The 17,455-nt window shown below is 39.9% G+C and overlaps 1 protein-coding gene across 1 annotated transcript; it reads left to right on the forward strand.

The window, feature by feature from the left end:
* The first annotated feature begins 555 nt into the window (after window positions 1-555).
* LOC144532437 (coiled-coil domain-containing protein 6-like) lies at window positions 556-16,634 on the forward strand. Its single transcript, XM_078273197.1, has 9 exons — window positions 556-863; window positions 2,465-2,614; window positions 4,439-4,567; window positions 5,020-5,123; window positions 5,990-6,150; window positions 8,160-8,316; window positions 11,477-11,577; window positions 12,648-12,769; window positions 15,383-16,634. The coding sequence occupies exons 1-9, from the start codon at window positions 609-611 to the stop codon at window positions 15,575-15,577; spliced, it is 1,374 nt and encodes a 457-aa protein (XP_078129323.1). The 5' UTR covers window positions 556-608; the 3' UTR covers window positions 15,578-16,634.
* The last annotated feature ends 821 nt before the right edge of the window (window positions 16,635-17,455 follow it).

Here is a 17,455-nt window from a genome sequence, read left to right on the forward strand (position 1 = left end):
ACTGTGGTACTTCTTACTAATAGAATATTAATAATAGTGGTACTGTCCAACTGATCGCAGTAGAATGTTCTTAGATGTGAAACACAGTAGAGAAATGCTCTGCCACCTACTGATTATTTATCATATAGCAAATCCTCCCACATCCTCCTAATGTGGCCATGGAGTCATAGCAAGATTATCCCTCCTCTGGGCCCAAGGGCAAACATTATAATGACTCCTATTGACCCCCTCTTTTCTGGTACTTTGATTAAACATAAGTGTATTAAGTAATACCATAGACGGTATCATTTTTTACAGTCACTTTTTTACAGGTTATGATACAATACACACTTTAAGGTTCTTATCATTCAGCTCAAAGTGTGCTTTAGGGTATGGGCCAAAGTTGCCCATTTTGCTCGGTTAATCCAGTCTTGGATGGAGTTGATAAATATGTAGTAAATGTTCCAGTTTCATGCGAGGACGCATTGTGCTGTACTGGAGACATCCTGATGGTGGTGCTATGACGACATGCGTGAGCAAGGTCACACGGTGTACCATTCTGCTGCCTGCGCTCCTCAAACGCTGCAGCTGCCGTCTTCCTCCCTGCAACTCCATACTGTCGCACAGCCATGGCCGACAGCGCAAGCGAGAGCGACACTGACGGAGCGGGGAGCAGCTCGGCCACCCCGATGTCGTCCTCCGCTTCAAATTCTGGAAAACCGAGCATAGTCATTTCACAGTTTCGTCTGGAGGAACTGACGAACCGCCTGGCCTCCTTACAGCAAGAAAATAAAGTTCTTAAAATTGAGCTGGAGACGTTCAAACTCAAGTGCAAAGCCCTGCAGGAGGAGAATCGGGACCTCCGCAAAGCTAGCGTCACTATTGTGAGTAACGTTAACTAGCTAGCTAGATGCTATCCACTTAATATACTGCATTTGTCAGTAAGTTGGCTACGACAAGTGTTGTTTGCCTGCTGCCAAATAGTCAATATAAACAAATGTAACGTGTCACATTGAAATGTTATCTGCATTTGATCACTGCACTCTGGTGTTTTGCTAACGTTAGCTCTAACGTTACTAGCATCAGCTAGCTAGTTGTGTTTGTTGCTAATTTAGCCAGCGGGCTAACGTTTGCTAGGTGGTTTGGCAGCTAGCTAGTTTGCTTTGTTTTCTTTTGCGTCGCTAATCTTGGCTAACATTAGCTAGCTCACAGGGTAACGTTAACGTCAAATTAAAATAAGGTAAAAACGTAGGTGGGCACCTCACGATGCAAGTTACTCAACGTTACTAATGTTAATCTGATAACTCTCTGCTAGACATTGTCACCACGTTATGCCCAACGAGGATACGGTAACCGGGTGCAAATAAATAGCCCAGCACCATTGGCATGGACCGATGCGTCATGTCTTCATGCATTCATCTGTTGGATAGATGGGAAGTATGTAACGTTAGGCCAAACTTAGCGAGCTAGCTAAATGCCAGGCTCGTATGTTGGCAAGTCAGCCCCAGTGCATCCTGTCCACCCTCTGTAAATGTGTGAGGCTCAACTAGCTAGCTCTTTGCTTTCTATTGTCCCTGTCATTGTTCTTGAACAACTGACAAATTCTACTAGCTTGCAATACAGCATTTAGCTTTGAGGTCAGTGAAGAGCGATGATGGATAACTTGAGACTGGCGCTAACAAGGACAGAGGTATCTTTACACTGTAATGGTAGCCATTGTAGCTGTCCCAACACATTTCCTTAGTGCCCCCATGTTTCACTCTTCCCCTCACTGTAAGTTACCAATTGCTGCCGTGGTTCTGCTCGACGCCCACTGCTACTACTATTAGTATTATAAGTCAGTTCTATTATCTTTACTGTTACTTTAATTCCCACTGTTCATCATGTCATTCCATTATACACACTTCTATAATTATTATTAGTCAAAATATATATATATATATATATATATTTTTAACAGTTATTATAGTTAGGTATTATTGGGGTTGCTGTGCATCTCTCTCACCCCTCCCTCTCCCTAACTGGTCAAGGCAGATGGCTGTCTACCTAGAGCCAGGTTCTGTTCAAGTTTCTGCCTGTTAAAAGGAAGTTTTTTTCTCAACCACTGTCACACCAAATGCATGCTCTTAGGGGAATTGTTGGGTCTCTGTGAAATATAGATTGTGGTCTAGACTTACTGTCTATCTGTAAATTGTCCTGCGATAACTTCTGTTATTATTTCACACTATAATTAAATTGAATTATTGCAATACATCTTGAGTCAAAAGGGAAAATTTAGCTTCCTCTTTGGCTGGCAGACGTCACTGCAGCAAATTTTGTTCGATTGGTGCGTGTGTTTGCAGTACGCCTGTATTGTACGCCTGGTCGCTGGTCAATTTAATCAGGGTAAAATGTAAAAATCCAACAGTTTGATGTGCCAGATCTAAGAGTCTACTTCACTAATGTTTGCCCATGCCACTGTCTCTTATTTATTTCTCTCCTGCAGCAAGCAAGAGCGGAGCAGGAGGAAGAATTTATCAGCAACACCTTGTTCAAGAAGATCCAGGCTCTCCAGAAGGAGAAGGAGACCTTGGCGGTCAACTATGAGAAGGAGGAGGAATTTCTCACCAATGAACTGTCAAGGAAACTCATGCAAGTGAGTGATGGTAACAAGATAGGAAAATATTCATTTTTAACTTTCTGGTTGGAGTTGTATAAACCAGGCACCATGGACAATTGCCTAACATTAGTTTGAACTTTTACTTTCCCCCTTTTTGATGACAATCATTCAAATATCACTAAGGTACAGATATGGTTTCTTAATGCTCAATTATGCAAAGGTTGAGCTTGCTGGGTGGGTGTTGATGCACACAACCTCATGTATGAGTGTGCAGCAGCTATTGCATTATCAATCAATTGGTACTTGCCCGAAGCCTGGAAAGGTTCAAGATGACTTCACTGCGGCTGCTAGCTTCTCTAAATGACTCTCCACTTACTCTCCTCCCGTCGGTCGGCTATTTGGTTCAGTCTGTTTTCCACCTTTTATTTTCCCAACTGCAGAGCGCACATCACACACACATGCTCTCACACTTTCAATGGCCAGCTGTAGGCTGACTAATGGTTTGTTGATGTGTAACGAAGTCTGGAATTAAAACATGCAAACGCCTCAACAGCCCCTGCTTAAAGTCATACAGATGGACTCATTTGGGCTTTCGTTATCTTGCCTTCTCACTTAACATGAAACAGACTTGTGTCTGTCTCTGCCTGTAGACTTGGTGCTGACAAATGGCCTATAGTATACTATGTGTTATATTCTTGTTGTGATTGAGCAAATGTGGTCATTTATTTTACTGGATGTGTAAATGCACCAGTGCAGAAGCACTTTTGTAAACAATTCAGTCTGACCTGCGTTTTCCCACCATTACTTTTGATGATTGACTTTTTACTTTCATCGTCTAAAGTAGCCAAATGATGCAAGTGCCTCAGCAGGTATTTAAATTGATGCAAATCTTTCAGCACACTCTATGCACTGATAACTTGATGTACAGTGTAATTTGTGTCACCTCTTCTGATATGTGCCAATATAGGTTTGTCTTATTAGAGAGGAAGCTGATAAAAAAGATAGATGCCATAATGAAGGGAAAACCTTCACATAGTTCCCATTATGTACAAACTGCATCTGCATGAAGAACAAAAGAACCCAAGTGGGAATAAATGCTCTCTGCAAGGTGTCCAAGGGCTAAAAAAGAACAGAGATATTGTCAAAAGGACTTTGGCATAGTTGCCACTCACCACACAGAACAGTGGGGTGGAGGCCTGTTATACAGTTGTGGTTGTTTTGGCTAAAGAGAGGCACATCACAACAATTCCTAAAATTTAGTGTGTTAATTCAAAGAAAAATGTCTGCACTGGGTATGGCAAAACTTGGTGGCCTGTTCTTTCAGCCAGGATTCTACATAGCAGTCATTGTAAGTTAAAACAAACTGCCTTCTTTTGAGTTGTCCTAGTTGTTTCTGTTAGGTGCATAATGGAAATTGTTATTTTTCCCTCTCCAGTTTTTTCCTATGAATTTGCATCCCTTTCCCTGTAATGAGTAATCGCTTATATAATTCATCACATAGCTGCCCCATTTTGAATCAGTGCTGAGCCGCACCCTTTCTTTGTTTTGGTGAGCTGCCAAAGGAGGTTACTTTGGTTGCCAAATCATTATTTTATGCTGTTTATTTCTCTGGGAAGTTTAACCATGAATCTGGTAAAATTGTTACATTGGCTTCCTGTTTTGTTATACTCTCAATGTGTAAGCTAAATGTGATGATCTGATACCAGTGTGTTTGTTCACTGTGGTCATTGAATAGTTTTTATGTGACTCACCATGAGTCTCTTCTTGTGCTCTTTCCCCTCTCCCTTCTTTCTCATCTGACTCATCCACCTCCTCTTCTTTTCCTCCGTCCATCCAATGTCTTCCCCTTTTCCATCCTAGCTCCAGCACGAGAAGGCAGAGTTGGAGCAGCACTTGGAGCAGGAGCAGGAGTTCCAGGTTAACAAGCTCATGAAAAAGATAAAAAAGATGGAGAATGAAACCATCTCAAAGCAGCTAACCCTGGAACAGGTATGCTTATCTCGGTAGAGCAAGAAGATTTCAGCATCCAGTGTAGAACAACGTATCCCTGAGCTTGTGTGTCCAGTTGTTGTAGTTTGAGGCGCCAACATTTCACCATCCTTAATTCTTCCCACTAAATGTGTTAGCTGGTTAGAACATTTTAGTCTGTGGCTGAGAGTCGAACCTGTGTGCGCACAAATAAGCAGGTTATTTTTACTTACTTTTTTTTTTTTTTAAGAAATCTTTCTATCTCTAGTCTATTCTGCATTGACTTTTTTCTTTCACTGTGGCCTATTCACAAGCTAACATAAAGACTGTAGCTCTGTGAAAGAGAAGCTTGTCTGGTCAGAGACCTTGGGTTTTGCAGTACAGTGTATTTGCGTGCAGTCCTTTGAAATTTTTCAACGTCAAGGTTTTTCTATCTCTGAACGTCCCTCTCCACTCTTCCTTTTATTCTCTAGTTGAGGCGGGAGAAGATCGACCTTGAGAACACATTAGAGCAGGAACAAGAAGCCCTGGTCAACAGACTGTGGAAACGCATGGATAAACTGGAGGCTGAGAAAAGGTGTGGAGTGATCATATTATGTGTTAACCATTTCAGTATCTAGAGACGATGGCCATTTTAGAATCTGCCTCTTGCGACCCTGGATTCATAGCCTGTTTTCCGCAACATCTTGTGGCTTTCATCAGTGGATTATCTGTTGATCTTACAATTAGCTAATAGTTTAAGAACTGGTTATAAGTATAAAACCTGATGGGTTGGCTGTGACGTCTATGTGTAAAACTACTGACATTACACTTCTTAACCCTGTTAAATGTAACATCACTGCACATTTAACAGGTTTTAATACTAGGATTTTGATATGTATTGCTTATTTTGTGTGCTTTGATTTGTTTGTAACACAAAATGTAGTTACATTTAATATTGCCTCATTTTTTTGAAATGGGAAAACATAAACAGAATAATGCTTTTGTGTAAGTATACAACATATTGTTTGCCCCTTTTCTGTCTGACAGACGCACACACATTCACAGGCACATACAAAATGCCTGCCTGTCACCAAAAACAAGTGACTCAGGCAGCTCCACTTATGATGCAGAGTCAAATTACCTTAATTTTTTTTATATTCTTAATTTTTAGATTACACATTTTCAGGGTAATGTTTCATTTTAATAGGCTGAATTATATTTATTTGTCAGTCATTTAAAATCAGAGCTAAATTAAATCCAAAGATGCCACAAATGAGGAAAGGTTGAAAAGATTTTTCATTGTAGAGAATTAAGTCAATTGTCTAATAGTCAGCCAATAGGCTTTTATCAAGTCATCATCTAAAAGCTAGGGGATCTCAAATAGATTTTATTTTAAAAAGCTTCTCATCATCCCTATCATTTATGTTGATGAATTTAATCACTGTGTGTTTTCTAAACTAGAATCCTTCAGGAGAAGTTGGACCAGCCCGTATCAGCTCCTCCATCCCCAAGAGACGTTTCCATGGAGATAGACTCACCAGAGAACATGATGCGGCATATCCGTTTCCTGAAGAATGAGGTGGAGAGGCTTAAGAAAAGCCTCCGCACCACTGAGCTGCAGCGTAAGTGGCCTCTCAACTTGTCTCATGATCCAAGGGAGTGTGGGCTCTGAGGGGGCAGATGCCCTCAAGTGTTGATTGAGGAGGTGATTGGTAAAACTGGTCCTCTGAAAAGCTATGAGGGTCGAATTTCATCCTACAACCAGGCATGTTTTTTTCTCTCCAATAGACCAGAAAGAACTGGATACTTTCTGGCCTTGTCTGACACAGTTGACATCCTCCTAACTCTTTGTGGTTTACTGGTCACATTACACCTGGTGATGCTTTAGGGGATATAGTAGAACTGCACAGTGGTTAAGAAGCCTCATTTCCCCCATTTCTTCTTCTTGAAAGCATCTTTGAATAACTGAGATGGGCCAGAGGGGGTTTATTTTGTTCGATTTTTTTTTTTTTGGTTAAAAGCCCATCTATTGAGTATGCAACATGAGGATGGACTGTTAATGACATAGCAAGCTAGTCCTCCAGTCCATCCGTAGAAAGTTGTGACCTATAGAGAGACAGATAATGTGCCATACCAGCTCTAGCGTGTACTATATATATTACATGCATTAATACTGCATGGAAAAACAAGCAGGTATCGTTTTAAGAAGTGTCCTTGGTGCATTCAAGGACGCATTTTGAGGACTTTTGTAAAATTTTATCTTGTGCACTGAAGGGCACTCCAACATCTGAGACTTTTGTAAGAGCTATCTTTTTTAAATGCATAAAACAACCACATTCACGATATGCTTATGACATATCCGCATACTTGTACTTTGTCATGTTTTTTTTGGTTTTTTTTATCTCACAGTGTAGCAAGTTAATGAAAAATGTTATTTGATAAGAGACTCTTACTCTAATCTACGATACCTGGGTGTTGGGTGAAAACTAATGCACCAGGAAGGAATTGTCAAAACGGTTATTTTAACATTACATCACATTACATATGCTGATAAGATTTTCATACATTTTAAAATAGAAACAATCTGCCATGAAGTTATTAAATACATTTTTATAAAAACCGGTAACACAATTCCAGTGATTTAAGTAATCAGTATTGCGTTGTTTTTTTTTTTATATTGTTGCTTGTGACCTTGCAATGAAATGATATGGTAGACATTTTGTTGTTGTTATAGTAGATCAGGCAGATATGGCTAATTTTAACAGACAAATATGCATCCAGCTTGTCTTTTATTAATACTTATTTTCAACTATTATTACTACTATTTTTATCTTAATAAAAATGTAATGCAGGGTTATGTTTAATTTGGTCTCTGAAAGCCTGTAACTCTGTGTACTTGTACACACACAGATAACACCAAACTGTCTCCTCCCAGTATCTGTCTTCACGAACATGTCACTTATCAGTCCCGCCTGCTGTAATGCACTCTGATTTAGTTAGGGTCACTGCATTATCAACTGTGTTTGCATATTGCAATGTTTTATGTGTTCTACTAAAGCACATAGGGCGTGAACAAAATAGCAGAAGCGTCTTACAGTACAACAGCACAGCAGCAATCTCTATTTTGTTAAAGTTAACACTTGTGTGTTGTTCAGACAGTGAGAAGTGTTGATTCAGCTTGATCATATCGTAGAAAAATTACTTAATAGCGATTACTCTGAACACATGTCTGGTGTCTCTCAGCATTATTCTGTCTATGCTTTGTTTTGCCACTAGAGGGAGCTATCAGTCCAACCTTTCACATGTTCTGAGAAGATGAGTCAAGTAGCAAAACAGTATAGCTTCTAAAACAAAATAGGACGTTGCTTACCTTTTGATCCACTGGGTTTGTAGGGATTGGCATTGACCCTTTCATTTTATTTTTTGAAACAGAATTTTGAAAAGAATTGTTTTTTATATAATATTTGCACAGTTTTTAGACAAAAGCCTTTTATTTGGGTTACCTCACAAATGCAACAATTTTAACATGCTACGCATTAATGCAGTAGTTGTTCATGTTGATATACAGTGGCCGAATGTGATCTTGACAATATCTCAGCTGATGTCATTTGTTCTGTGTCCCCCCTCCCAGACACAGAGAAGCGTGCCCAGTATATAGAGGAGGAGCGACACATGCGGGAGGAGAACATCCGGCTGCAGAGAAAGCTTCAGAGAGAAATGGAGCGCAGGGAGGCCCTGTGCAGACAACTGTCAGAGAGTGAATCCAGTCTGGAGATGGATGATGAGAGGTAGATGGGTGGGACACACGATTGGTCAGACTATCAAAAAAAAAGAGAGAGAGAGAGAGACTTAGTAAATGGCGTGGCTTGTGTACTGGAGAGGCATTTGGCTAAATTGAGCACTTTTAAACACCAACTTTAAAGGGGTGATTATATAGGGTATTTCACACTGTTCCTTAAGGTCTCCTAATAATAATAGGGTATGTAACATTGGTTGGGCTGAAAATGGCCCATGTGCTATTGTATGGGCCCTAATGCTACCCTGTGGAATGGCCCTATTTGGAACGAGAGCTTTTCTTCCAAATATGGTATGCTCATGAATATTTAGATGAGCTGCGCGCTGATTGGTTGAGTGAAGCACATACACACACACACAGTGGAGACGAGACAACAGGTCTCATATTTCAGACACTGCAATGTTATACATTGTTCGTCTGCTATTTCATTACTAAATTCACTTCTGAGACTTTTTTTATGCAAGAAATCAACCGTAAAGCTCAAATATGGGCCGTTTTACGAAAATTGATGGCTAATTGCAAATTTGGTAAGACTGTCGGACTTCAGAAGGTCCACACAGTCTGACGACCCAGGAGAAAGTCACCGTTTCTGGGTTACTGGACTACTAAATGCCCGTGGCCTATGTGGAGCTCCTGAAGTCCGACACCATCTAACCAAATTTGCAATTAGCCATCAATTTCATATTTGAGCTTTACATAGTTGATTTCTCACATAAAGTCTCTTATTATAAATTTAGTAATGAAATAGCAGACGAACAATGTATAAAAGTTCTGCGCGACCAGCTGATCTCAGGTCAGTGGTGTAGCCTATGTAAATTTTGGGGCATGACAAAGGTAGAGACTAGAGCCAAATAGGGTAGAGCCACCGAGTTGATGTCAACAATGAGCTTTGTTGAGATTCGCCCGTTTTCAGCAGCAGTTTCAAATTGTGAGATTTGCAGAGGAAAGGGATGTCAATGGGACTTTGAGGTACTATGTATGCCTATTTTACCCACCGAATTGTCGTAATTCAACTATGACAAGGTAAACTCGTTTTTACATTCTATCACCCCTTTAACCTCTTAACAAACGGCTGCATTTTCAAGCTTTTTGGTCTAAACGTCATACCCAAATTAAAAGTGGTACAGCTCCCATATACTTTGACACTCAGAGATGTGCCTGGTATCATTGGAAAGGAAACATTCAAGTTTTTCTTACAAGTGTCAGGGTGATTCTAGGCCTTACTGACAGAGTTACAGAGGCTAGAATGGAGGGTTTTTATTTCCATCCAAGTCATACATCTGTAAAATTATTAAAATACACTGCTGTAAACACATCTAGTGAGTTACAGACAACACAATGTCATAACCACATGTCTCAGCTTACTACAGAAAAAATCCAGAAGCCAAAAGATTCAAAAATGGATTTTATATTAAAAAAATTCTACATATTTAGCTATTTAGTTTTTCTGATTTTCATTTGAAAAGTGCAAAGAAAAAAGCCAATAAAGTACAAAATAAAACACTTATCAAATACACAAACACACCCACATCAATCATACACATACTTGAAATAACTATATACATAAATATATAGAAATAAGCAATTATACATTGCACAAGGTGCCATATGCTTATAGGAGGCCCTGTTTTTGCTTTGACACAGCTCCAGCCATTACAGGGTTAAAATTTCAATGGCATATTTGGTATCTATCGACTTGTCTGCTCATTGGCTAAAAATGTAGACAGATTTTATAGCATTTAAATCTAACTGGTCCGAGCAAATGTCGATTGAGTACACGTGGGCTCAGATCGCGTCAGAGGACTCTTAAGCTTTCCATTGGTGTATCACAGGCAAACCTGCACCGATTGGCTTATACCAGGTCTCTATGGAAACCTAAGAAGTCAGTGAATACAGTGACAAGTTGGTAGGAGCCTCAGGAGAGACGCGAGGAAGCAATACAAATACGGAAATAAACTGTTGAGCGATTTTCCGTTGTGATTCGGCCAGAAACGTCAAGATTGTGAGGCGAACAGCTCGTTTTGGATATAATAGGTGCTTTCCGACCGGATAGTACTTGTACTTTTTAGAGGAAAAGTACACAGCAGTTCTAACAACTACTCTCCCCCAAAATCTTTTTTTCCGTTAGTATTCCCACTGGCCAAGTGGCCATAGGGACTGGTAGGAGGGGTAAGGGAGTGACGCAAGCACAGCAACGGTCTTTATAGCATCGTCACTAGACCTTAGCGCCACATACAACAACAACAAATGATGCTAATACTTGTGCACTTTTCCTATATTAAGTGCTCGTAGTAATTCACGTAATGTTTTGCTCAACACAGACGGGGCTTTATTATACTCGGAACAGACCCCGCCTCTGCCTGCTACGCTGTCGGCGCGCGTGTGTGCGTGTGTGTGTGTGACGGCCGGCGAGCCGCAGGACACGCTTGTGGAGTTTAACTCCGAAAAGACAGTTAACCACAGCTTCCCGTTAATCTTATGATGGACATGTGTTGTGATATTTAAACAAACGAACCGTCAACAGCGAAATAAAAAAGTTTTTTATTTACGAGAGCAGTCTGAGAGACCTCCAGCTTACCGCGAGGTGTCTGAGCAAGACTGGCCGAGCGACGAGCTAGAAGCCGGGGCAGGCACTTGCTGGCTGTCGCCTCACTTGATGGAGCTTCTTAACTCCGAAAACTTTGAAGCAAATTGTCAATTCGGCATCAATTTTTGCAAGACTGCCTATATTCGAAATCTAAACAGTTAATTTCTCGCCTAAAACGTTGTCAGAAGTGAATTTAATGATGAATAAGATGGTGAAAATTGTTAAAAATGTCCCGTTGTTGCTCTGTCTGCAAGTTTCCGAGTTGGCAGTGGGCGTAACTTATAAGTTCGACCAATCAAGTACACCTAGGAAAAGGGAAAAGACCGTGCTCTGAAGTAGGAGCTAAAAAAGTACGCTACTGACGCCAGAGGAACTTAAAAATCCCCACATTTTTCCTGTCAGAACACGATGAAAAAAGTGTTATAGGAACGTTTAGTTCTAAGAACTGCAAAAATCCCTCCGGTCGGAAAGCCCCAATGGCTTGGATATTCCATTTCCTTGGACTCTTGGGGATTTACGAAAAAACCTACTGAATTTTCATGAACTGGTCATGTCATCCTCTCAGGTACTTCAACGAGATGTCTGCACAGGGCTTGCGAGCAAGGACTGTGTCCAGCCCGATCCCCTACACTCCCTCCCCCAGCTCCAGCCGACCCATATCTCCTGGTAGGTAAATTGAAGATGGCCACTGTCCAGGAAATACAGCAGTTATATTGCATCAAGGAGACTGGCCAATATAACAATATAAAGGACCTTTGGTATCAATTGATATGACCTGTTATCAGAAAAAGAAAGCTTGACATTGCCATCCATCATATCTAGTTTCAAATCTGGAACAAACAATCATTGATAAGTTGAAGTCTTTTAAAGGTCAGTGAAACCATAAATAAATAAAAATGATTGCCCTTATTCTCTATTCAATCAATTCAACTTCCTGCTCTCTTCCGAAATACACCTGAGAGCATCTGCAGCCCTTGTTTCTGTGGAGATCAGGTGGATCATAAAATGTCATCATGCTTGCATAAGAAATGCTTGCCTACCAAATAAATTTTTCTGAAAAAGATTTACGGTAAGTGATTGTGTGTAACAATTCAGTATTTAACTGGAGTCAGCTGCTGAATTATTGAACAAAAAAAAAATTCCTTGAAAAAGGATTTACAAGAAACAGTTGTACTCCTGGTGTTTATATCACTACAGTTAATAAGTTGTTTGAAGTTGGCAACAAAAGTGGGTTATGATTGAGTGACTGAGCGTGAGTGAGAGAGCATAAGTAAATTGTAGGAAAAATACACCACACAAAAACGTAATAAGGGAAAAGCACATAAAAATGTATACATTTCTGCTATTGAAAGGCATTTTTGGTAAACCAAAACCCCAATCTCCCATACTGTACTAGTATTTAGGCTACGCCCCAGATGTCTTTGAATATTAGAGTCCTAATGCAGAGGAAATTTGAGTCATTTCTGAACCATGTTTGGTGTGATTCAGCGGAATATCAGATTACAGCCTAAATATTTGCCCAAAGATAAGACCGACCTCAGGTGCCAGAGCACTGCTGTTTTGTGTTGTGTCATTCTAGGTCTAAGTTATCCTGGAACAGATGTTAAGTAGAGAAATAGCAGTACTTTAGTTTCAACAGCCAGAGTTGAACTTAAAGTTAAATATAATGACTGGGAACAAAAGTTAATCCAGTATGTGCAACTTCCTCTTTGTCTGTCTTCCTGTCTCTCTCACAGGTCTCTCATATGGCAGCCACACAGTTGGCTTCACTCCTCCAGCTACACTGTCTAGAGCTGCAATTTCCCACTACAACACCCCCGCCCTGCACGTCCACGGAAGCTCCTCTCACGCTGTAGCGGTAAGTAACATCCACCCAAATTGTGAGTGTTTTTAAATTTGAAAAAACAGGTAAGAAATCAACAAGAATAGTAGAAAACAAAAGATATTAAAATTGCTTTCATTTTACTAGGGATGTAAAGCAAAATGCTTTCCAAGTAAATAGAAATGATACAAACATTTAATGACAAGAAGTTAGATTTTAATCATTACCGCAGGCACATTAAGGAGGGAACTTTAGCCTTTTTCACCGTGTCAGTATGATATTTGCACTACATTTACTGAGAGAGATGTTACACTTTTGGTTGGTTATGTTAATGTTTGTCAAAATGGCCTCAAACTTGGTACACAGTGTTGATGTTCAACAATAAATGAGAACATTCCACCAGAACACCATATGCACTGCCTTTTCTTTTGTTATATTTTGCCTATTAGTTTGAATGTCAAGGCCAGTTTTGTTGCTAATACTGTTCAGTCTGTCAGTATTGTGACAGTTTTATTACTGTACTTAGCACATTTGATTTGAAAAGAAACTATGACTATGAGGTTAACTGGCTAAAAAAGGCTTACAAGTAAACATTTGCAGATCTTAAACTTGCTTGGCCATCACACAAAATAGCCCACTCTTACATTTATACTAGGAGAACCTATCATAGGTCCATACATGTCCAAAGGTCTGGTCTAATGTGCATTATGTTTTTTAATAATACAGCACTATATATATATATATATATATATATATATATATATATATATATATATATATAGAGTCATTGAAAAGACATATTAAAATATCTATTTTATTAATCAATAGCAGATCACTCAACAAATCTGCTAAATCACTCACTTGATTATTTTAACCCAGCCTTAGTTAAAAGGAATGTGTGTTAACTCACTGCATTCATATTGACAGCCCTATTTATTGCCTGCAGTATACAGTTTATGTATCAGTTGTATTGGATAGGTTTGTAGTTGGTTCATATACATAGTAGTAGAATCCTCTATGGCACAGCTCTTCTGCACCTGCTGTACCATTACTCCAGCGTTATAAAATGTCTCTTTCACACAGGCAGTTCTGGACGCTGTGTCCTGAGTCATGATTGAAACTGACACCTCTGACTACGTCATTAACCATATGCCAAGTGTATGTTTCAGTTTTCTACAAGTACAACTTGTGGAGCTCTTTTTCTATTTTATTTATATATATATATATATATATATATATATATATATATATATATATATATATATATATATATATATATATATATATAAAAAATAAATAACACATTCAAATCTTTTACATGATTACATTACATCAAGATACATGACTTATTATGAACTGGTTTACGGTCACGCCACATTTAGCTGGCCGCTTTAGTTTGGTCAGCACCCTTTTACAGAAGTTTGTAACTACTCTGCAGTAGCAGCATTCATATGGTTAAAGTTCAAGACATGACAGTATATTTGTGTACAGGCAGCTGAAAGAATGTATTCACTTAAAGAATAATTCTGTTTCATGCTTTTAATGCTTTAATCCCTTTCAATGCAGCCTATCCCTTCCATACTTGAACCTTTTTCCCACTGTTCCGTGCGCTTGTTGTAATCTCTTTCTTTTTTTCCTCCCTCTTTGGTATTTTACATCCATTCATTTTCTCTTGATGCTTGTGGATGGTAATGTCCACATCTCGCATCACCGCTCAGCCCACCCAGGAGTTTTAACAAGGAAATAATTATGGAAATATTTATCTGGGAGATCAGAACCTCCAGACAGATTTCTTTTCTTTTCTCTAAACCCCTTTTTTCTTTTTTCTTTCCATTCCTCTGTCTGGAATTGCAGTTTTCAGGTCATGACCAATAGCTCAGTGTGGTAACCATGACTGAGACGAGTAACCTTACCACTCATACTCTTATTTTCACTGGTTTGAAACACTGTTGAACAAACACTAACTGCTACAACTACCTCTCTTTTTTACACTCTGTTATTCATACATATCTTCCTGTTGTATCTGCCTAAAGAAAACAACTAAAAACCCATATGAGAATATCTTCGCATGATGTTTCTCAAAAATCTCAAGCGTGATTTATGCTTCTGCGGAGGCTCCACGCAGAGCTTTCGCCGTAGCCTACGTAAGTGGCCTGAAGTTTATACTTGTGCGTTGTGTGCCTCGAGCCGGCGTGTGTGGGGAGTGTGTGGTAGAGCGAGGGAGAAGTGAGAGAGTGACGGCGATTAGCTTCAGAGTGAGTAGCGACTCTAGAGTCATAGTGAGAGTAACAAAGTGTCTCCTCTGTTCTTTCTGACCACAGTGGGAAATCTGTAGCAGAAAAAGTTAACCCTCTCCTTGATTTAATGTTGTTTATGGAGAAAGAGAACCAGGAAATGAGTAGAGGGAAATGCAGCGCTGACATGACGTGCGTCGCCCCGATGTGTACATTTTTCAATGGGTCAAGGGTCGGGCATAGGTCCTTGTGTCTACGTATGTAACGACGGCATAGATTCTAAGCAGAAGCATAAATTACGCTTCAGTCTGTAACAAACTGCTTAAAATGCTGCCGTAGTTGTTATATAAGTTAAGGCATACTTATTTATCTCTCTCTCTCTCTCTCTCTCTCTCTCTCTCTCTCTCTCTAACAGAGGCCCTCACCAAGAAGAAGCACCAGCCCCGACAAATTCAAACGTCCAACGCCCCCACCCTCCCCCAACACGCACTCAGGGGCCCAGCAGGCTCAGCCTCCGCTACCCCCACCAGCTCAGCCCATGGTCCAGTCCATGTCCTCCCCGGCAGCTATGTCGCAGCACGCAGCACAGCAGCCTCCCTCCCAGCCTTAACGCAACACAGTTTTTGTCTTTGCGCGTGAGCGCGCCCACTGAATGCCACGACGCTACCGCAACAGCAGCTTCCATCATTACCAGCTCTGGAACTCAAGTTTCCTACTCTTTAACAACTCCACAAAAGAAGCAGCTTAAAAAGTTTTCGAGGGGAAAGAAACAAGAGGGCGGCTCACCCTCAGTGAAGCTAGCCGGCTACCAAATCCACACGTGGCGTTACTTAACTACCCTTAAAAGGAATAGATGGACTGAAAAATAAAATCGCTTGTGAGATTTGTAGGCCAATTATCTGTTCCACCTTTTGTCTTGTACATGATGTTTTGTTTTTTCTTTGCTTGGGATTTGCTGGTTGGAATTGATGTTGTGGCGCTTCTAAGATAGCACAAACAGCACATAAAGTATGTTTCATGGTGGTGTTTTCCGATAGGTTGGATGTTTGGATAAGTGGATGGATGTATGGCTAGAGAACTGGACTGATAGATGGATGTTTGATTCTTTTCATGCCTATAATATGACACTTGATTGCAGTAAAGTACTTCACTCCGGCTCACCTCGCCCTCTTTAGTCTCTGTAGCAGTGTCAGCAAGTCACCCCCACCCCAAGCTTAACACAGCTTTGATTAGGTCAACAAGAAGTATCATAGAAGACTGCTTGGAGTTTCTCCATTATACGGCATTGATCAAACCAAGCTCGAGCCACAGTTATTTTAGTTTCTGAAAGCATTCAAGGCTCTGCTGCTCTTCAGCTAAAATTAAAAGGAAAAAAGCATCAAGTAGGATGGACACTGGTACATAAACCACAGAAAGTCTCGCCTTTTGAGGTGTTTGAAAATGTAGTCTGAGGTGTTAAACTTAGTCATGTACTCAGTCACTTCTTTGCTCTTCTCGCTCTCTCTCTGGTGTATTTCTGAAAGCTTCTATCATCCTTGTGGATATTCCTCATCAGAAAAAGGAAAAAAACAATGCTCTTTACACTAAATATACATACTGCTAAAACATTCTAAGTGAATGGTACTGTTGAACTAAATTTCTATGTATGATTAAAGCTCTTGAGATGACGACTTCTGTTTTTATTTGTCGTTTCATGGACAGCATTTGCACATTGATAAGCATGGTTTGTAGACTTCAGTTGCAAATAACAATCGGTCTATTCTTTTTGTCTGATCATTTTGTGTATTTAGCTTGAATGTTTCCTTCATGAGGTCCTAACAAACCCCCAGAGTAGTTGATGGGAAAACCTTTGTGCCTTTAAATAAATCTGCACCATCAAATCTTACACTCTAATGTAAGCATAATGGAAAGCTGCATTTCCCATATTAAATTGATGTCTTAGGCTCTACACTTCAACACTGGTAAGATTTAATGTTTCGTTGTACCATGATTTATGACCTTGTAATGTCTCACTGAAATAGTAGACTGTCATAAAATTTGCCAATTATTTTCAATGTCCTTTGAGTTAGCAACATGTTTCATATTTGGATTCTATATTAATAATTCAGTTCAATTTAATACACAAAGTGTATTTTGCTCTGTTTCCTACTTTCAGGCCAGGACCACAACAAGTTGACTCCTGTCTGTTGCCAGGGCCGACTGCGTGGAGTACGTCTGTACCGCCGCCATGCTTAATGTCTTTGGTTGGTTCAATCCTTTCTGATAACTATTACTACCCGAGTGTGATATGCAGCTGTGCCCGTCACAACAGTATTATGATTCTTGTATAGTGATTTTCAGGATGCTGAATCACAACAAACACAACATTAAAATGAAATTATATATCGCTGGGTATGCTAAACAAAAACCTGCGTTTTACCCATGTTCATAGCCTATGTTATGTAAATCAATCCAGTTTTTGTTGAGTTATTTGAGTCTGGACCCAACT

Source organism: Sander vitreus, chromosome 17 (genome assembly GCF_031162955.1).
Source record: "Sander vitreus isolate 19-12246 chromosome 17, sanVit1, whole genome shotgun sequence".
NCBI classification, from domain to species: Eukaryota; Metazoa; Chordata; class Actinopteri; order Perciformes; family Percidae; genus Sander; species Sander vitreus.